This window comes from Panthera pardus, unplaced genomic scaffold (assembly GCF_024362965.1).
Source record: "Panthera pardus isolate Hobbes unplaced genomic scaffold, ASM2436296v1 HiC_scaffold_2, whole genome shotgun sequence".
In the NCBI taxonomy this organism is placed as follows: Eukaryota; Metazoa; Chordata; class Mammalia; order Carnivora; family Felidae; genus Panthera; species Panthera pardus.
The window spans coordinates 41229356-41251737 of NW_026526765.1; the positions used below are offsets into that span (position 1 = coordinate 41229356).

The following is a 22382-nucleotide window of genomic DNA, read 5'->3' on the forward strand; positions in this document are numbered from 1 at the left end:
AGTCCCACACAGTTGGCAACTGGTAGAGACTGAATGTAAACCCATGTCCATCTACTGGACAAAGCCAATGCTTCTCAATTTATAGATGGCAAAACTTAAGCCAGAAAGGGGCAGGGACGTGTGCAGAGCCATACAGCCAGTTAGTGACAAAGCGGAGACAACAGGCCCCATTTTCTGACATCTCTTGAGCATGCTGTATCACGCCTTAGCCTGAGCAATCTCCCCGTGCCCATTCCACATCCAAGGTCTGGTCCACCCATCATGCACTCTGTCCTCTGGGCTGTCTCAGTAAATGGTGAAACGGTGGTGCCCAGGGTTCTCTGGTATGTCAAATAATTCAAGCAACTTCAGTCTGATTCCCCACACATTCCACAAAGACAAAGCTTTAAGCTTAATTTCTTTTTCAATAGACAGACCTGAACCAAAAAAAAACAACAACAACAAAAAAAAAAAAAACCTTGCCATACATCAGGGAAATAATGGTATTTTAAAACTCTAATCCTTTTGCTACTTGCAAGAAATACGACAAACATCTTGATTTTGCTCAAAACTGTCACAGAAAAATTTTCCTCTTATCAGGAGGCTGCAGCTTTTGCAGTGGGTGGAGCATTAAATGGTAGAGCAGCAGAGGGATTTGGACGGCACTGCCTATGCTGCAAACAATGAAAAGCTCCAAATTCTTCCAAATGAGTAAATTCAATGAATTGATTGGACAGCTCCAGTGCATAAAAACCTGTGTTGGGTGCGAGGAAAAACAAAACACGATCGGTAAGAATTGGCCACTGTCTTAAGGGAGCTCAGGAATCTGGTAGGGAAGCTTGGAATGTATATAATTAATGAACCCCACAGGAAAAACACAGACGAACAAATAAAATGCTCTGGGGTTGGAACAGGTCAAAACCTCATGCTGTTCTAGAGGCTGGGAAAGATTTCAGGTAGAAGGTGTTATCTGAGAAGTACCACGTAAGGGAGGTTGGGAGGGGATGCCCAATGGACAGAACAGCGGGACCAACAGCCTGACGGTGAAATGCAAAGCAAGAGTAAAGGGAGGGGCACTTGGGTGGCTCAGTCGGTTGAATGTCCAACTCCTGATTGTGGCTCAGGTCATGATCCCAAGGTTGGGGGATCGAGCCCTGTGCTGGGCTCTGCGCTCAGTGTGGAGCCTGCTTGGGATTCTCTCCCTCTCTCCCTCCCTCTCTCTCTCTCTCTCTCTCTGCCCCTCTCCACTGCTCATGCTCTCTAACAAAAAAAAAGTAAGGGGAACGCAGAACATACTGTTTGCTTTGTAGGAATACAGAGGAATAACTGGAGGTAAAACTGAACAGTAGGTTTGGAAAAACTATGCAGAGCCCAGAATTTGGTAGGCGATGGAGAATCCTTGAGGGGATCTGATCAGGGAAAGAACATGCTCCCGGTTGTGTTTCAGAGCCAAACGCCCCGGTCCAGATGAAGATAACATCAGTTGTAGAAGGAGGGTGTAGGATGATGTCAGGAAGGATGGAGAGAAGGAAATGTATGAGAAAAAAAAAATCTGATTATATAACCAGATCGAATTTCCTCTTATTTCTGACACAATGAATAGTTTTCATAGGAAACCACTTTCTGGCTGGCCAAGAATGGACTTTACTTCTAATTAGATGGTATTTGGAATTAGTTTACTTAAAATCAATGAGGAACCACTGTATAAATGCATCTTTATTTGTTTGGACAGCCTACACTTCATGGAGAAAGAAGGGAGGCAAAACGGGAAAGATGTACAAGAGGAAGATTCATCTATTTCAAGAACGGTTCTTGCTGCAAAAGAGAAAAGGCCTCAGGGGGGTCAGGCTCCCTCAACAAGTGACTTGGGGGAGAAAGGCTAGCCTTGGCAGGGGTTGGGACCCATTTCTGGCTCCAGGCAATCTCTGCGTCCTTTGGGAAATTTTCTGGTTAATTTGTCAGCTCATGTGGGATGGGAAAATGATACTTACCTTTCAGGGTTTAAATTTTTTTTTTTTAACATTTATTTATTATTGAGAGACAGAGAGACAGAGAGCATGAGCGGGGGGGAGGGGGCAGAGAGAGGGGGAGACACAGAATCCGAAGCAGGCTCCAGGCTCTGAGCTGTCAGCACAGAACCCGATATGGGGCTTGAACTCAAGGACCGTGAGATCATGACCTGAGCCGAAGTTGGTCGCCCAGCCGATTGAGCCTCCCAGGCGCCCCACCCTTCAGGGTTTAATATAAAATGCTTCCCACCGAGCCAGTACAGAGTAAGTAGCTGATGAATGGTATCTAACACTACTGAATTGCTATCAGCTTTTACTGACTTCTCTTACCCCATCTTCTGCCACGTTCCTCACGTTCACTACGCACCAGCCACACATGCTAAGCTCCCTTCTGTCTCAGTCTTTGTATTGCATTTCCCTTTGGCTGACATGATATTCCCCCAAATCAACACATGACAGACGCCTCTTTGACATTCTTGTCCCAGGTCACAGGGCTGACCTCCTTGAAGCTTTCCTGGACTACTCCAGATAACATACCCACCCCTGCCCCATCTCGATTTTTTATGTTCTTTATAGCACTGGCGAGTATCTAAACTTGTCTAATGCACCCACATGTGTCTCCTTGGTTATTTTCTGGCTTTCGACAAAGAAGCAGACATTGTCAGTATTATTTATTAATAGGCATCTGGCAACAGACCTCTGGGACATAGTAGGTTTTTGAGAAATTTCTGTTTCTCTAAAGAGTGTAGCGTAGTTGGCAGATAAAATACAGTAAGTACTAAATCCATGTCAGTTCCTCCTCCTTGTGTAGGGCCAGAGAATGGCTGGCTCCAAAGTGAAGAAAGAAAATTTGGAAGGAAAGCAAGGAAGGAGACAGTCATCCAAGGCTAAGTCAGTCGGGTTTCTGAGGTCTCGTTCTTTGCCTGGACACAGGGGATGCTTCACAGGGGGTGGAGTCTCAGATTTTCCTTTTAGGATACAAATTTCAGGAAATGGGGCATTTCCTGTATGGAGAAAGAGGTTTTGAAAGTAGGTAGACAGGTGTGATTCCGAGGAAAATTGTCTGGAGAAATAGTTCACGGGAGTCTTACGAATGCTTTACAAAAACTTAGGCTGGGGGGAAACCAAGTATCATCACGGATTTTAGAACAAAAAGCCTGACCCAGCTGCTTAGGGTTTTAGGCTGCAAAGAAGGCTCCTGCCAGGGATATCATTCTATTATAGAATAGATATAATACTGTATATTATAATCATTCTATAATAATGATTATGTTACAATATTAATGGGTAGAGATGAGGGATTGAAATCTACCTACTATGTTCCCCATTCTACTTTGACCTATGTGCAGTGGGGTTCCCAGTAAACTTGTGTATGACAAAAGGATTCTGATTTGAAACCCTAATTCTTGTCCACCCTCTGCATTTTATATGTAAGATGATGGAGGCCCCAAGGATTAAACAGAAGAGTTGAGATGAGTACCCTGCCTCTGAATGCTTATGGCAGTCTTTCCATTGCCCATACTCAGAAGAGATTGAGCCCGGATTTCATAGACACCTGCTCTAGGCCTGACATCCTAGTAGCTCCAGGGAAAGGGAGCTAGACTCCAGACTCTTGGATGATTTGTGACATCAAGGATGGTTTCAGTAAGGAAGCACATGCTTAATAACCTCAATCCACGACCTCTGGATATACAGGTGTCACGCTGCCTTCAATGGCTTCTATAGTGTATGCCCGGAGGGTGGCTGGGTTGGATTTTTCCCAATTGTCTGCTCTTGGGATGATCATGTCAGAGGAATCTGTCCTAGTGCATAAGGCCTTGACAAAGGTGCAGTAAGGTAGAATCACATTATCTAAGGGTCCTGGGCTCCTGGTTTTACCTTCAGAGAACCCGATATTAGAGATGGAAAATTCTCCAGCTTCAAACACCCAAAGCTTCTAAGAGACGGGCTGGGCTACCAAAGTGACAGAGAAGCTCCACAGAAGTGAGTCATGGGATTGACTTCGGCATTTTATTATAGATTCAAAATTCAGTTATTAGTTTTGAGACTTAAGATTTCCCTCAATGTATAATTTATCTAGACATGTACAGAATGCATAAGTATAAACATATATGTAATTTATCAATATTTATTAATAAATAGAATTTATCTATTACAAAAACAAGTCTATGTAGGTTCCTGTTTTTCCAAGAATGCATTCCTGGGAACAGCATCAAAGAGTAGATCCCCATGAAGTCGATGATGCTTTCCATAGAAACAGATTAGAGGGAGCCCAGTACCTTCAAAGCTTTTGTTCAAATAAATCATAGGTATAACTAATAATTTCATAAAACCAAAGATACAACCATCATTAAAATTTATAATTCTTTGAAATTATAAAATTAAGTTCCATGTTCTATATAACAGGCCCACATATACGTTACATGTTGATTACACAGACCACTCAGTGCATTATAAACTATAAGAGTGGCCCCACTTGTAATTCTTTCTTCAAAATGTAAACAAAATTTAGGTGGTTACTAAATAGCATTAAACCATAATTCACAATAATTTACATAGACTATCAGATTAGAAATAAAATCTCAGTTATCTGGTTCAGTAGCTCAGTATATACTTTATATAACAGTCTTTTCAGCTGCTCATTCATAATCAGTCCATGTTTGAGGTTTTTATTTTCACAGAATTTATATATATATATATATGTGTATAAATAGCATTTACAGGATGGGGATAATTTCGATGACCCAGGTCGTTTTTTTCTCCAAATGAATGCTTTCAAGGCAAAAAGGCATTTGAATTTAACTTCATGTGACTTTGAGGTTCCATGAAAGTGAGGCTCATTTTTACCAAAATTAGTCTGTGGTCACCATCCCTCTCCACTGACTCCTCCACTTCGAGAACAACAATACTCCTTCAAATGAGAAGTGCTTGTAATGTACACAGTTGCAGTGTGGGTGTGTGCGGTAACCAAAGGAGGAGGGATAGACGCGGAAGGAAGAACCCCCGAAAGGTGTTCCCTCGGTATTGTGTTTCACCATGGGAAGCTCCTTCTCTAGATTGGTTCACATTTTGATGAAGAAATTCTTAGTCCTTGAGAGCCCAGGAGCATCCAAAGTAATCCAAAGGAATCGTGAACATACAAAATGGCATTTGATGACGTATGAAATGTTTCCACAAAAACGATCTTACTTATCTCCACATCAACGTTGCGAAGCAGGCGAGAGAGTTTCTTTCAGAGGCCAGCGAGGTTGAGGCGAGTCAGCAACAATTCAGTGCCCATGGCGCTTCTAGGCTACACCCATCCACACATCCGTGCTCACAGAGGCGACGGGCAGTACGCGCAGCAGTCAGAGCAGAGACTTTGGCTATATCATCGTGGCTTCAGGACCTTGGGACTCAGAACCTTGCTGCTCCCTCCTTTGTATTGTAAGAAACCAGCATCCTCAAGAGGGTAGTTGCCCCCCAAGTCCTGAATGTAGTCGGCAGAGAACAGGGACTTACAAAAGGAAAGGGGGTTGGTCCGGCCAGAGTCAAGGTGCCAGTCATGACTTTACATAAACTGTCTTCCTACTGGATGGGATGAGATCTCCAGTTCAATCTGATCTCCACTGATCAGCGGGAGTTCTGGTCTACAGACGGAACATTTCAGCATTGGTGTGATATTTCTCAACAGCATTCAGGAATTCTATCTAAAGGACACTGCTCTTTAGATGTGTTTTCCCTTTCCCTAAGGCAAGACTTTCTCCCTGATATAAGCCTTCACCGGACAGAGAAATATTTTTTTTTGGCATCTGGGTGGTTTGGGGGCAATCTTCTCTTCCTTATTCTCTTCATTATTCCTTATTCCAGTCTCTTTGTCTTCCTTATTCCAGGCTCTTTCTTGTCTGGTTCAATTCCAGAACTAAAGTCAACATCAATGGAAATGATAACTGACACGTCTTAAGCAGCAGGATCAACGTGTAGGATAAAGTCCTGGGGTGCTATCAAATCACAGCCAAGATCAATGTTAAAACCTCACACGGCTCATGTGACACAGTTGGGTTTATTGCCCTGGGACCTTTCCTCTGGGGCAGTTGGCAAGAGCCAAGGACTCAGCTCTGAAGAAAAGACATCCAGGTTAATCTGAAGGGCAAAGTTGGCAAGACCATGGGTCTAGAAGGCCCAGATGAAGAGGGTAGCTCCTTTGAAACAGAGTCAAAAGGCAGGCAAGCCATGGCTTTTCGAGGTAGCTGACGGCTGTAGCAGCATCCTGTGGTCCTAGAAATGGAGAGGGATCTTGGCGATCCCCGAGTTCAAACTTCAGTTCACGGACGTAGAAAGTGAGGCCCGGGAATGGAAGGGCGGGGGTCAAGATCTCACAGCGTGTTAGGAGCAGAGCCAGGGCTGGAACTGGGGTCCCCAGTTCCAAGTCAAGCACTGTTTTCCCACCCCAGCACTGCTCAGTCCTGCCCTCCTGCACTTGGGGAGCTGCGGTGAGTGTCGCTCCTGTGCAGTGCGAGCTGCCCACAGTTTTCTCTGGGAACAACAAGGCCAGATTCAAGGCTTTTGAGCTGCTACCGTGGGCTTCGCCACAGGTCTATGGGAAAGATTCCAAAGTCTTTAATACACACTGCGATGTTGGTGGCCCTACACAAGGCTCTTTAGAAGAAGATGCCTGGTTCTAGTCCAAGAGGGAAGCAAGCATCTCAGAGCTGCAGGGCCCGAGGCCACGGCACGGGAGGAAGCCGTCTTCGGCCAAGCTGCAAGGGTGCCACAGAGACCGTTCTCCTCCGAGAGCCCTCTGCTCCCGTCTCTTCCACGGTACATAAATGGACACCGGACTTAAGGAAGAGGGAGGGGAAGTCTGCAGCTGACATGGGGGCTGGCCAGGAGGATGCACGCTTGGACCCAGACACCGGAAGGAAAGTGTATTGGTATCTGGCACAGCACAGGACGGGGAAGAGACAGCAAGCACTTTGAACGTGGCCGTAACAGATGTGAACAAGCAAGTAACGCATGCTTTTGGAACATGGCTCTGACCAAGACAGGCGTGGGGAGGATGTGTTCTGACAACGTCTGTGAGCAGACACAGCAAAGAAGGCTTATTTGGAGACATCTATGACTGAGATAGGACACAGCGAGCGATCGTGTTTGGAACATGAGAGAGACAAACCAGGAACAGTAAGGGGACATACTGGGGACAACAGAGAGTGTGAGGCACGGGCGAGACGTCAGGAAGAGGGAGTGCTGGGGAATGAAAAAAAAAAATCCCTTCACAGGGGATCTCTGGAGGAGAAACCCCAGGCAACAAGGAGGTTGTCCTGTCCCCTGACTCCCTCCAGCGCCACCTGCTGAAGCCCCAGAGGAAATCCCTGGTGGCCGTGGGCTGCCTGGCGTAAGACACGGTGGAGAGAATGGCAGGTGCAGTCCCACACAAGCAGCAGTTTAGAATCTGCCCTTTCTCCGAGGGATGGCTGTCTTCTGAGTCACTGCCCCGGGGCCTAAGTGTCACTGGGCTGAGCAGCCACCAAGGAAGAAGTTGCTGGAGGGTGACAGTGACTCTCCCATTGGCCACCACACTCCACCGCATCCCTGGAGAGGGGAGATCATAGCACCTCAGAGTTGGAACGGACATCCCCGATGATCTCTGCAGGAGTGCCCCTTGTGCCACACAAGTCATTTACCCCCTACTCGGGAATCTCCACTGACCGGCCAGGCCATTATTATTTTTGAACAACTTTAGTTTTTACAAAGAACTTATTAACGTTCAGCCAAAATCTGCCTTCGTACAATTTCCACCCAGTGGAACTGCTGTGCCCTCTGGGGCCCACTCAAAATTCTTCCCTCTACTAATTATATCCTCCAAATTTTCTCTTCTCTAGGCTACACATTCCCATTTTCTTTAATAGTTCATTATATATTATGGTTTCCAGATTATTGCTCATAATGAGCACCGTTCTCTGAAAACAATCCCTATCATGATGATCTCTCTTGACATACGGTACCCAGAACCAGCACAAATCTACACAGGGAGCCTGACTTGTATATATCATGCACTTTTCATCATCAGTTTACTTCTGTATGAATGTAGTCAACACTAACAATGGCAACTTGCTCTAGGCTTACAGGGAGCTTGTTAACAATTTGTATCTTTTTGACACAAAGAGCTGTCAATTCCTGTGGTTCTTTATTAAATGGGTGCAGAGTGTTTATTTATTTATTTATTATTTTATTCTATTTATGCCAAAATACAGGCCATTACATTAGTCTCAGATAAATTTCATTTTATAGGTTTGGTATCATTTTAGTCAATTGAGGTCATTCTAAATCATAACAATCGCAACATTCAAGATGCAATCATTTAGCACCTGTTCCAACTAGACTTTAAGGATTTCACAAGCACACAGAAGATCAGATAATTTATTGCTACCTAGACCTTTCAGTTTAGTGTCATTCTGCCTTCTAGCTCTTTGGTCTTCAGGGAGGATCAAAAACAAAAACAAAACGACCCCGTTGATTAGGGCAGGGCTGAAATAGACTTGTTTCGGGCACAGACTGCCTTCCCCGGGAACAGCTCACACTCAGTGGGCCTGAGAATAAACCCACCCATGGAAGGCTTTATCCAGAGCTTTGCAGAAATGAATCTGCCCCGCGGTAAATCTGTCCTCATAATGAAATTAGTTGGCATGAATTGTTTTTTTAATGAAACAACGCTGACTCTTGCTCACAAATCATTTGTGTAATAGCTGTCTTAGCATTTTGGTAAGGTCTATTTCAAGCTATGAGTCTACCGTTTCTGGAGTCTAGCTTTAGTCTTTTTTTAAGAACTGGGGCAATATTTACTAGTCTCCCTCCAGGTTGCCCTCATTTCCCCCGCCCTCAAAAGAGCACCAGTCAGAGATCTTATCAACTAGCTCCTTTAATCCCCTGAGATAGAATACATCTTGGCTCAGAGACAGTTAAATATTTTTCATGAATCCTGGACGGCAACCTTCTCCCTATAATATTCTCATCTTTCCGGATGGAAGACTATTCTTATTTCAATAGAATATGCAAGATTTCTTCCCTAAATATTGAGATCTAACTATTTCTGGATTTGCTACTTGCTCTGAACATAGCTTTGATTCAGCCTTGGCTATATATTCCTTCTTCTATGCTATTTTCAAGTAAAAGCTCTCTAGATAACTCAAGATGCAACCTCAAGTCTTCATATACCTCCCTCCATTTTTATGTCTTGATCACTAAACATATCTATTAAAAGAAAAAAAAACGAATAGGAAGGAAGGAAGGAAGGAAGGAAGGAAGGAAGGAAGGAAGGACAAAGGAAGGAGACAAGGAAGGAAGGAAGGAAGGAAGGAGACAAGGGAAGAAAGAAGGAAGGAAGGAAGGAAGGAGGAAGGAAGGAAGGAAGGGTTTCTCATTTCCCACTAGCCACATTTCCTTTTTTATCACACTTTTTATTTCCACCATCAGCAACAATAAAACCAAGCCAGGCATTAGGCTAAGCGTGTTATATGTGTATTAATCTGTGTATTTTGTGCCCATTTAACACACGAGGAAACCGAGTTTCACAGAGTTTAAATAATTTCCCCAAATTTACTCAGTTAATAAATGGTAGGATCAGACCTTACATTTAGGCCATTTTTGATACCAAAGTCTGTGCTCTTAATTGTCCTGATATATTGTTACTCGTTGTCTCGAGAACTGTCATAGGTAAGTCTAGTGTTCACGTGCTGCTGCCCTAGCGTTTCCTTGTCCCACTGTGACAGATTCCAGGGTAAAAGGAGCATGTGCAGGGGTTTGTATTGTATCTATTCCACCTGTGGGAAGGCTGCAGGGTGATGTGGCTCCTCCTTTTACTGAAACACAGTGCGACTGGGATGTTAACACAGGACTCGTTCCTGGAGACACCTCCTGCCCCCTAAAAGAGAATCTTTGCCAAGTGGCACATGTATATTCCGTGATGGGGAGCTGGGGATACAAAGCTGAAAAGGAAAAAAGTCCTGCAAAAGGCAGGAGAAAAGTCAGGAGGGCATAGTCAAAGAGAGGAGCTGGGTGAGGAGACAGCACAGAATGAGGACAGAGGACGGACAACGTGCAGAAGATAAGGGCTAACAAGAGCTACGGAGTCAGGTATGCGGAAGGCTCCAGAGCAGTCAGGGAGAATGGAGGAGGTTCTCCGAGAAGCGTTTCTCAAGGTTACACTGGCTCTCTCATACAATCCTTCCAGAGCGTCAGAAATAAAGATCGAGATGACCATGGAACCACTGTTGGATGTCTGCATTCCTCTTCAGGCTACATGAATGCACAGAGTATTGCAAGGTGAATGGAAGCCAGAACGCAGGGACCTGGGAACTAACGCCTTTTTACCGCTCATCCGCACGTGCCTCCTCTCATGACTTACTCCCTTTCGTGTGCCTCACTTTCCCCATTCGCTAAATGAGGAGGAGGATCATCTAGAAGATCCTCTGTGGCTCTGACATTCTGATTCTATGAGAGGCAGAGATGGTGGGTGACAGATCCAGACCTTCTGATTGGGCACCAGCTGCGTGTGGGACTGCTCTCCAAAGCTGTGGCTAATTGCTTGAATTTGGCTTTTCATATCCTATTGTTAGTATCTGATACTTTATATTCCGTATGGAGGGAAGAGGTTTCACTGGAAACACGGGGAGGCTAATTTTTGGTTTGTATTAAAGAAGCTGAAAGACCTCAATTTCTGAATCTGTGAAATCACCCTGCAAAGCTGTTAAATGTATCTGGGGAGGATGGGCTAGGACAGCCGACATGCCACAACTTAGAATGCAGCGAGACCACAACTGTCTCTCCTCAAACATATGCTTAGGCAAAACATTGGCAGAGCCGCTCAAAATCCCTGATGGAAAACCTCATTAAGAAAGAACCTCCGACATTTTAATACACGAGTTCCTCAAGTGCCATTTCTTGTTTTGGTGGTTTTAGTAAAATCGCCTACGATGTACAAAGCATTTTCGTATCTTTTCCCATACTTAATCGTTTACACAAATCCATTAAGATAGGAGGGTATGGGGTTATCATTTCAATGTGAAAAGAGGAAGAAGGTCAATGTAGGGGCATGGGCTGATGGATGGGAGAGGGGGATCCAGGACTACAAATCGAGCATTCTGCCTCCCAAACTAGGAACCCTGTCCACCGGGGAATGTGGAAGTCATTTGTGTGCAGGGAAGAGTTTTGTGGCGAAGTTGAACGCGAACAGTTGATGAAACAGACCTACAATTACTTGTGTTCCAGAAGAAGGAGACTGGTGAAGTCATCTTTCGCAAGGTGGTGTCCAGAGGTTATGTGTATCAGAATTATCTTGGGAACCTACAATAAATACAGAGTCCCAGGATCCACTCCTGACCTCTGTCAGCAGGGGTGAGAGGTCAGGGGTTGGGTGGGGAGAGCAAGCATCTTCATTTCTTAAAAAAAATGCTCTCAGCTAATTCCTATGCATGTAGGAGTAGAAGATTCTCTGAGCAGGTGGATATCCAGTATTGTACTCACACCTGAGGCCGTGCTTTGGGCCAGACACTTAGGGGGCTTCAAAGGGAAAGTACAGGTGAGTGGGAAGGGTCAGAGCTATAACATGAGGCATTCAGTGGTGGTCCACAAGAGATCGGAATGGAAGCACTGAAATGCACACAGCAGTGCATTTTAGCCAAGTGGATCAGGGGGCACTTCTGGCTTTTTATGACACTGATGATGAAATAAGACTTGGCAATGAATCATAAAAATGAGAAGTTAAAAACGCAAAGGAGGGGCACCTGGATGGCTCAGTCGGTTAAGCATCTGACTCTTGATTTCAGCTTAGGTCATGATCTCATGGTGTATGAGTTCCAGCCCTGAGTTGGGCTCTGAGCTGGCAGGGTGGAGCCTGCTTGGGATTCTCTATCTCTCTCTCTTTCTCTCTCTCTGCTCCTTCCCGACTCTCTATCGAAATAAATAAACTTAAAAAAATATGCAAAGAGCGAAGTTTGGAATGTGTTCTTTATGTGATGGAAAAATAAAATCCTTGGGTACAATTAGCTTATTGAAACTAATTGAATTGTCTATAAACAGCGAACACACAGGCTTGCACTATGTTATCAGTAAGTTCGATCGCTCAAAAGGCAATGCCCTAGGTCAATTTCTTCATTTGTCTTTAGATTCATTATCAACCACAATAGAATCTTGACTATGGAAGAGCCAGTATTTTCCAAACATGGGGTGTGATCCACAGGGGATGTGTCAAACAGTGGGCACAGAATTAAATAATCTGAATCATAGTAAGGGTGTCTGATATCTCTTTAACTTATTCTGCTTATTTTTATTTATTTATTTTTAAAACATATATTTTTAGTATTTATTTCTTTTATTTTTGAGAGAGGGAGAACACACACATGCTTGAATGCACAAGCAGGGGAGGGGCAGAGGGAGAGGAAGAGAGAGAGAATCCCAAGCAGGCTCTGCACTGACAGTGTCCAGCCAGATGCGGGGCTCGAACCCCCGAACCGTAAGAACATGACCTGAGCTGAAAGTAAGAGTTGGACAGTTAACCAACTCAGCCACCCAGGCACCCCCTTTAAATACATATTTTTTATATTTATTTATTTTTATTTTTGAGAGTGGGGGGGGGAGATCATTCTGCCTATTTTAAAGAAAAAGACTCAGTTGGTGCCCCCTCTGGCTTTAACAAGTTTCTAATACCTAACACATGGAGAGCAGGCCTTAGGCTCACAGTCTTTGGCAAGCAATGGGATCAAGTCAAATTTTAGTGACCATAATTTATACAAATAATAACTGGTTTTGTTTTCATTGCACTATATTTAAAACAATCTTCTCTATACGGTTTTGCATTCAAGGTCATGATAGCTTCCTTTACAAATACACTTATTCAGATTAAAAATGTATTTAAAGGTAGTGGTTCAGTTGGGTAAGCATCCGACTCTTGATTTTGGCTCCGGTCACGATTTCACGGTTCGTGAGATTGAGCCCCACGTAGGGCTCTGTGCTGACAGTGCGGAGCCTGCTTGGGATTCTCTCTGCCCCTTCTCTGATCACACTCTCTTTCTCTCTCTCTCTCAAAATAAATAAGTACGCATTTAAAAAAAAAATGTATTTAAAGGTAAATAGTAAATAAATAGTAGCATGGGTAGAATGCCGATACAGTAGAAGTTGTGAAAGTAGCAGGCAAGGGACGAAAGTTCTTATCAGACAGATGGGAAAACTGACTTGCAGTGAGTGAACACAGAGTCTTGACAAGGACATAAAGTGATGCGTCTGCGGGGTGATGGCTCTAAAACCCCAGGCCAGCACTCCTGCTATTTTCTGCTACTTGTCGAAAAGACCCAAATAGCTGAGTTTGCACAGTTTGAAATGCCTAACTAACTTTTGCCTCTGGACACAATGTATTCCCAGAGCTTTTTAACCCCACCCCTGGCCTCAGATGTGTCTGTGTTTCAGTATGCCGAAGTGCAAGGTCAATCAGTGGGCACGGCTTGTTCCAATCCTGAGGCACCTCTCGCCCTACCTCTCATATGCGCAGATGACTGAGGTCAAACCGTTCTCCTGGTGAGACCTTTCTCCCCCCTCCTTGCCTACCACAGTTCCTAAATGACCAACAAAAGGATCGGAACGTTGAGTCTTTGGGGGATCAGACTGACAGCTTTTTTCTGCTGAACTATTTCAATGTGGCTGAACCTGAAAATATCTAGGAGAAAATGCTTTAAAAGTGCGGACCCACAAGAAAAACAGCCAAAATTTATTTATTATGTGCCATTTACTGTGCTAAACACATCGTGGGTTACCTTACATAACTTTCACAGCAATCTCCTGACACAGGTGCTACTATTTGCAGGTTCTGGTTGACTGGAATGAGGCCGAGTAACTTGTTCCAAGTCAAACATCTGTCACCAGGTGGAGCCAGGATCGGAACCGGGCGATCTAACTGGCGTCTCACTGCACCAGCATGCACCTTGAACGTGCACCTTCCGTCAACAGGCACCCTCGGGTCCTAGCCCCTGCGGGTAAGAAAATGGCCTGCTCTTGGGAGGCTGCCCAGGTGAGTAGAGAATGTGTCAGGTGCATAAGAGTACTTCCGATCCCTCGGGGTGAACTAAGCTTCAAGAGGAGAAGCAGGTGGTAAGAGAGCCCAGAGGGGGAAGTGATTAGTTATTGCTCAGAGATTGAGGGGGTGGGGACCAGGAAAGTTTAGAGAGCTCGTGTTGGAACGCTGCCTTGAAGAATGAGTAGGCTTGTCCCAGGCAGGAAAGCGAGAGAGAGAGAGAGCATTCAAGGCAGCAGAAATAATCCAGAGGTGGGAGAACTCACTATCTGCAGAAAACTGATCGATCTTGCACGCTTATTACGCAGGGAGTTAGACTGGGGAAGAGTTGAGGGAAATGAGCTGGACAACCAGGTTGGGTGAGGCCAGGAGGGCTTTCTATGCCCTTCACTATCTGTCCACTACAATTCCCACTATGTTGCTCAAGGTTGTTCTATTAGAACTCAACCCAGCTGGCATTTACAGTTTCAAATCCCACAGGTCTGAATGGCCTTTCCATCGTCTTGAATGCTACATATGAAATAGGTTGTCTCTCTCTGGTTATATTCTACACATTGTCCCCAAAGAAAATCAGAGGCAGAAAAAATCAATTAGAATTTGCAATAGTGTCAAGAAAAGGTCACCCTCAAATCACCAAATACGTGAATAGCCTTGAGTTCAGTTCTAGAGTCCATTCTTTTGGCAAGTCATGGGCAAACTGGCCTAAATGCAGAGAAAGTTGCCCAGGATGGCTTGATTATGTGTGTGTGTGTGTGTGTGTGTGTGTGTGTGTGTCTGCTTCCAAGGGCTCAAACCATCAAAAAGAAATGGGATGATAAAATCTCAATTGTGAGTTCCTTCATGGCAGGGATCCTGCCTATCTAGAAATCTGCTGTGTCCCTACTGCCTGAAACAGTGCCTGACCCACATTAGGCATGTAATAAAAAGGCAAGAGATGAATGAATCAGGGAGAAGGACTCAGAGTTCTGAGACCTGGATTCAGATCTTTGTTCTGCTCATACAGCAGAATCGTCTTAAACATCTTACATCTTGGAGCCTCATTTTCTTCTCTGTAAAATATTGGGTTCGCTAGTCTATTTCAGGCATCTCTTAACAAGACTAACAACCCCATGGAGTGGCCACAGGAGACACTGGAGGGATGGGGTCGATGGTCACGGCTCTGTGCACACACATCCCCATATAAGCATCTGTTGTGATCAAAGCAGTTATACTTTATTGCTCACACGTCCAAGGAAGATTCCATTTGAACAAAAGATTTCCACATCTGCAAAAATGTGTTTAAAAACTACTGGACTGCTCGAGCTCTGTTATCACTTCCAGCTATAAAACTCGAAGCTTTGATGACGCTATGATATAGAGAAGTAAAATCTGACCCAAATCTGCAACCACTAGGGCTGTTCCAACAATAAAATGCCTTGCTTTGAATAATAATGAACTGCCTCTCATGAGGGGGGCGATTGAAAACCACTTATCAGATAAGCTACAGAAGAGACCACTGCATTAGCTGGAATATTTGGTCAGATCACTTCTCAAGCCCTTCTGACGTCCAAGAACCAAAAATTCTATATTCTTTCAAGGGTTTTCCGTTCACTAGTAAGGAGCACAGTTTGGTGGTTTCCAGCAAGGGCTTCGAAATCAGATGAACATGCGTGAGAATCCTGGTCCTAACCCTCACCAGCTGTAAGACGCTGGCCAAATTAATCTGAGTCTCAGTTTCCTCATCAGTGAAATGGAAATAATAATACCTGCTCCATAGAGTATATTAAAGATTCAGTAAGATGGTGCATGTGATACACTCCGCATAGATGCCTCGCATACAAACCAGTGCTCAGTAAATGGTAGATCTTACGATGACGATGATAGAGAAGGAGGAGGAGGAGGAGAAACGCGAGGGGGAACGTCCAGACTAGGAAACCAAATTATTCCTAACGCAACTGACTATTATACGTGACAATATATTATATTACGACAATATATGACATATATTATTATATGTGACAATCACATATGTATAGGTGTGTGTGCCCAGGATGTATGTGTATACACATGGACACACACACACACACACACACACACTCCTTTCTCCAGAGGCAGAAACGTAAAGCAGGCAAGGCCAATTCACAAACACAGGAACAAATTACATTATACCAGCCAGCGAAGGAAACGAAAGTCTGAAAAGAATAAAAGGAAGAGGAGCAGGCTCCAAATATATTTGTTTGTCATGTTGATCAAAACACAGATTCGCTCGTTTCTTAGAGAATAAAAGCCTCTCCAAGAACAATTCTAACTGTGAAGTGTTTCTAAGAATCTTGTTAAAAATAACCTAACATAGGCATGGAAACAAGACGAGACGTTCAGAGATCATTTTCTGAAAAGGAGGTTCTTGGCTCTTGGCTTGAATCTAACCCAGAGCACACACACAGTTGTTTGTTTCTATAACCAGAAGCTATTCACTGGGTCTCCTCGCGCAGGGGTTGGAGACGACGTCACAGTGCTTCTAGAAGAACGGCAGCTAGAACCTGCTGCATGCCTCCGTTCGCCGCGGCTCCCATATACTTGAAGGTGAAGTACTTCTGAGCCTGCTGCTCAGGAACCATCCTGCCCCTTGTCAGGAGGCTATTATGGTGACTTTGGCACCCAAGTGCTTCCCTCCACCACCTGTTCTGACAACGAACCAGCGTTCGCGTGACAGGAGGCTCGTTCTGCTAACCTGCGTCTCTGACTTTTCACCTCGAAAGATGCTGATGCTGACAATGAGAACTCAGTTTATCAATAGCTGCTGTGTTCCAGGATCCATATGTACAGTATCTCACACAAGCCTCACAACACTTTTATGAGCAAGGGCCATTTAGAACAGGAAGAAGTTGAGGCACAGAAAGGGCCAGTAACTTGCCCAGGGTCACATAGCTTCAAGGTGGCAGGACCTGAAGTCAAACTGAGGTCTGTCAAATACCAAGTCCTATGCATTTGGTCATGATATTAAACTGCTCTACAGTACTCTGGCTCCTCCCAGGTTGGGATACTGCCTTGCTATTTCCAGAGCCTGAAGTCCTGGCCCTGACATACGAGAAATGAAGAACATGAATACCAGATTGAGGGGGATGTTTCTCTAATCTCAGCCTAGGGCTCCTTCTCCCTAAACATATTTAAATAGTAACTATGTTCATATTAAGGGCTCAAGTGATAGAAATTTATCGTGATGGGTGGATGGGACAATATTTCCCTCACACGGAATCACAGGCATTGAATCAGCTATGTAGCACGGAGCATCTATACAGCCTGGGGATAAATTTCTTCCTTAGATACGTCTAAACTTCCTCCCATCCACAGACTGCCGGAAGAATCCTAAACCAAAACAGAATGGCCCTTGGCATTAACACTACTACCTCTGGCACATTTCTTCCCACTGGCCATCTTTCCAGAAAGTCTCCAGCTCCAACCAAATGAAATAAAATGACTGAGGTAGGTCTTGCTCCCTCTCGAGTGTAGCTGCACTGTGGGAGGATTTCTTGCGGTTCCGTAACTCACGCAGCCACAAAGGAGGGATCTGAGGGCGTTTCCTTAGACCTCCCGCCCCTTTCTTCGCCATGCTCATTCAAGTCAATGCTTCCAGTGACCAATGTTGACCACCACTTCTTTTTTTTAAATGTTTATTTATTTATTTAGGGAGAGAGAGAGAGAGAGAGAGAGAGAGCAAGTCAAGAAGGGGCAGAGAGAGAGAGAATCGCAAGCAGGCTCCATGTGGTCAGTGTGCAGAGCCCAATGTGGGGCTCAATGTCATGAACCATGCGATCATGACCTCAGCCAAAATCAAGAGTTGGGCGCTCAGCTGGCTGAGCCACCCAGGCACCCCTTGATCACCACTTCTAAGTGACTGGTGGTTGTCCCAATTTCTCCTATTTTATTCTACTTCTTGTCTACTTTAATCCCCTTATTAGGAACTCCCTAGAAAGGCAGTCCATGCCATGTTGTGCTGAAATACGAACTCGTAAAACTTCAGTCTTTTGTCCCTACTTCTCTCCCTGCAACCTTGAAGAACAAGCCAGATCCCCTTTTCGTGTAATGGTCCTCAGATAAATAAATAAAAAAAAAAATGCTGATGACCATGATTTCCTTTAAGCTCAGCCTCCCCTGTGCCTGACATTGTTGCTCCTAGGTCCTGAATTCTGCAAGGGAAATCATGGTGTTTACCCTTTTCTGGACACACTCCAGTCTGTCGACACTCAGTATAAGATGGAACTTTACCGCCTCTATGGGCCAGGGACCTGCATCCTGACACCGTGGACCGAACACACGTTTCCAAGGAGTATGGGTTTCTGGTGGGTCTCTTAGAGTGTTCTGGAGGCAATTCCTTCCTGAACAGCTGCTCCGACTAAATCGGGAGGGCTGTGTCCCTGCCAAGTACATGCTGTAAGAGAACAAGCTCACAGAGCCTGCCTGGTGGAAAGGGCTTTTCAGCAAGGTTACTGCCGGCACCGTAACCACAGAAATTCCGGGCCCTGCTTCGCAGAACTGACACCAGTTATCGTGTTCTACAGGGTTTTGGGTTTTTTTTCAACTTGTCTCATCTTGGGAATGGATGTGAGTTAAGAGAAGCCACGTGGCGGGGTGTCTGGGCGGCTCAGTTCGGTTAAGCGTCCGACTGTTGATTTTGGCTCAGGTCGTGGTCTCACGGTTTCATGAGTTCCAGCCCCACATCGGGCTCTGTGCACTGACAGCACGGAGCCTGCTGGGGATTCTCTGGTTCCCTCTCTCTCTCTGCCCCTCCTCCGCTTGCACTCTCTCGGTCTCTCTCAAAATAAAGAAACAAAACAAAACAAAAACGAAAAACAAAGAGGAGTCGCGTGGTGCAGGGCACTGCAGTGGGCAGGTAAAAGCATACATTGTCCCCTGGCGCTGGTAAAAGACCCCTCTTGCTGTCGCCTGTCAGTGGTAAGGAGAGTCTATGTTGCGAAGCCCAGAGAATCCGTTTCAAGCAGGGTTTCTCAACCTCAGCACTATGTTGCAATTTGGGCCAGACAATTCTTTGTTGCAATGGGGTCGGGGGCTGCCCTATGCATAGTTGGAAGCTTCGGCAGCATCTCTGGCCGAAATCCACTGATGTCAGTAGCCCCCGCCAGTCAGGAGCACCAAACATGCTTTCGGACATCGCCAATTGTCCCCTGGGTTACAAAATTGTCCCCATTTGAGAACTAATGGGTTATGCCCGCACTAGCTCAGTATTTAAGACATGGAACGAGGCTTAAACTTGAAGGCACTTCCCTGTTCTATTGGTGCTGAAAGAAACAATGACTCCTTGGTGATCGACACAGGCTCCCTGCTCTGGCCACCAAACCAAGGGATCTCAATACTGCAGTACTCCTGACCTCCTAAAACAGAAGCATTTCTGGTCCCCAACTGGACCCTTTATATAGAATCTCTACCAGTGGAGCCCAGGCTCAGGTACTAACAGCTCTCAAGCAGCTCTAGTGTGATCCAGGTTCAAGGGTCGGAACCCCACACCATCCTGCCTCCATTCGTGACCCCGGACCACTCTGGGCGTCTCTGGAGCTGGGTGTGGTTTTGAAGTCTGCCCTGCAGAGTGGCATGCCTGACCCCTCTTTATTGTGGGCGCCAGTCTCAGAGGGCTGGTACACGGAACCTCAATACCGTAGCACCAAGTCCAGCACCTGCAGAGCAAAAGAGGAACACCAAAGGCACAGACAACGTACGCAGCTTGTTCGGCATGGTTAGCACGTTTTAGATTGGGTCAGAGAAATGCCGACAGGTAATTTAAAAGCCAGAAGGCATATTCAAAATAACAGTCCCGACTGTTCAGCAAGAGGCATAATGTACCCAGGAAACAAGTCTTGTCTCCTGTTGCTTAAACAATTATTTATAAACAGTGTGATTAATTTAATTTAATTCATCCCTGGTTTTTCTTCCAGTCGAGGGAGGGCGGCATTCCTTGCGTGGGAGCAGTGTTTAGAGAGCACAGAGATTTCTATTGACTCATTTCTTACGAAATGCTTATCAGGAAGCTGAAAAAATAACTGGAGAAGTTTGTTTAACCAAGATATGAATGATGTTATATATACAATTATAATAACAGCAGTTACACCAGCTTCCGTTTATTGAGCACTTTCTGTGTAAGAGGAGCTGGGCTCAGCTCTGCACATACAGTCTCGTATTTAACCTTAACAAAAGCCCTAGGAGATGGGTTCTCATAGTATTCCCATTTTACAGATGAAGGAACAGAGACCCAGAAATGTCTGGTCACATGTTAACATTTGTATCAATAGTAAATGACAAGTGTCAGGACTAAAACCCAGGTGTGCCAACCCCCCCGCATGACAGCCATTATGCTTTTGGTTTCATAACTCAAGTTCACCTCCCTCTAAGTCAGAGGTGGGAACTTTTCCTTGAAAAATGTCTCCGTGGAGGGAATAATGCTTAGGCCTCAGCACTTCGGCCCAAAAGAGGGCATCCTGGAGGGCAGCTTAAGCCACTTGATTACTAAACTTCAGGTTAAGGGGAGCTCTTCTGATGTTGTTATTCTGTTTTCCTGGTGTTCTCTCAACAAGAGCAATGTTCCCTGAGAGGTTGCTTTAGGTTGTGATTGGGAAGGACGAGGGACAGGCCAGCTTCCTGGCTGTGTGAGCAGTGCAGCCAGACAGAAACCCAGGTCTTGGTTTAATGCTCTGTTTGCTGCCATATTGAAATTCTTAGTAAGTTTATCTTTGAACCTACGAAGTCGGAGGGACAACGGAACATGTACCAGTGATATCTGGGGCACTGGCGAGCACAGGCTATAGGTGCATGTGTGTGTCCGCCATAGTTCCTTGCTGCCTCAAAACGTTAATGATACCCCACGAGCACAGGATTCTGGTAGACTCGCCATGCCTAAAGTATGCCTCAGAGCAAATACAAGGTGAACACATCATGTATAGAAAGTGTTTTTCCTGTTTTCCATCGTCTCTTGGTCAGCAACTTCTACAATATGTTTACCAGGGAGTCTTACTGAATTCCCACAGATCACAGGTCCACTAGAATCCTACGCTCACGCTTCATATCAACACGTGTACGACTGACTAACTGGGAACACAGACAGCCCTGAAGGTCACGGTTTCCATCTGACCAGAACTTGGCAAATGCAGGAGGAAGGCAGTGCTGCTCGAAGAAGGAGGGGGAACCACCAAAAAAACCCTCTATCATCTTGTATTTGCCAACCACTTCTGCTGAAAATATCAACAGAGAAAGAAAGGATGAGATATAGCCAACCACGGCTCTTTTCCCTTTTAGTCCTTCTTTACTTGTCAGTTAGCTGAAGGTAGCGTGTTAGCGGAATGTGTGTGTGTACTCTCAAGAGGTGAGGTACAAACACTTGCATGAGTTTTGTGCACTGGCTGGTAAAAACAAAGTCCGTAAGCACCCTTGAATTGTCAAATACGATTTGCATGGTTTGTGTCATTTTGGTGATTCCATACAAGTGAAATGCTCTCATGTTTGCATTTAAAACTGGCTTTGGGTACTATAAACGGTAAATCTTTGCTAACAATTTAAAATTAAATTTTACTTTCCTACTGGAGGACAGGTAAATAGCAAAGAAAATATGCCATGACGAGTTAAGAGAGAAACTGCAGATTAAAAAAAAAAAAAAAAAAAGGCTTTACATATTAATACTTTCAGTGGAAGCCTTATCTGCCTTTGACCAAGGGACCCTGCAAATTATGCAGCTAGCCCTGGTGGAGGCTGCAGGATATGAGGCAAGGTCATCCTCAAACCATCTTCGATTCACCCAGATTCAGTCTGCACTGGCTCAAAACAATGAGCTAACTGTTGAATCCAATTGTAACCTCCGGAGTTCAAGGTAAAGGCCACAAAATGGCTGTTAAATGTCAAACAGCTTTCCAACATTAGCCGAAACCTCTCAGGATCCAAAGTAAGAGCACACCTAAATTATTGGCTCATCCATGGGTAATCTAGACTGCAGTGTGAAAACCTCTGTTTAAAAGGGGAATTCTGGTGTGTTGAGATTGAAAGTTGGGAAGCAGCAGCACAGTGAAAAAAAAAACAAGACTCCGGTTGTGGGATTCATAAATATTTTTTTTTAAGTGGTGAAAACTTATTTGAGTATACCTATTCCAGGTGGTTAACGGGATTTGATAAGAGCGTCCATCCATTCAACCAATAAGGGTATTAACTGAGCAAAGGGCTATACCCTCGGGGAACTTTCGGAAATAAAATAGACATGTTACCTGCCCTTATGTACTGACAGTCCAGCTGGGGGCACAGGTAGTAGATAATTAAACAGCAACTAAATACAAGGATAACTTCTGACCATTGTTATTTATCAAGGAAACAACAAAAAGTAA

General features: G+C 44.8%; 1 protein-coding gene across 5 annotated transcripts in view; it reads right to left on the reverse strand.

Annotated features, from left to right (window-relative positions):
• The window catches only part of HTR4 (5-hydroxytryptamine receptor 4), a 174447-nt gene that overhangs the window by 21692 nt on the left and 130373 nt on the right, over positions 1 to 22382 (reverse strand). For 4 of the 5 annotated variants that reach the window (XM_019464362.2, XM_053907007.1, XM_019464361.2 and 1 more), the window contains one exon: positions 3977 to 7559. The exons of the other annotated variant lie outside the window; for it this stretch is intronic. In XM_019464362.2, coding sequence (XP_019319907.1) covers positions 7469 to 7559 — 91 coding nt within the window. In that variant the 3' untranslated portion in view covers positions 3977 to 7468. Of the gene's footprint in view, positions 1 to 3976; positions 7560 to 22382 lie in introns of those variants that run through there. 5 annotated transcript variants of the gene reach the window in all.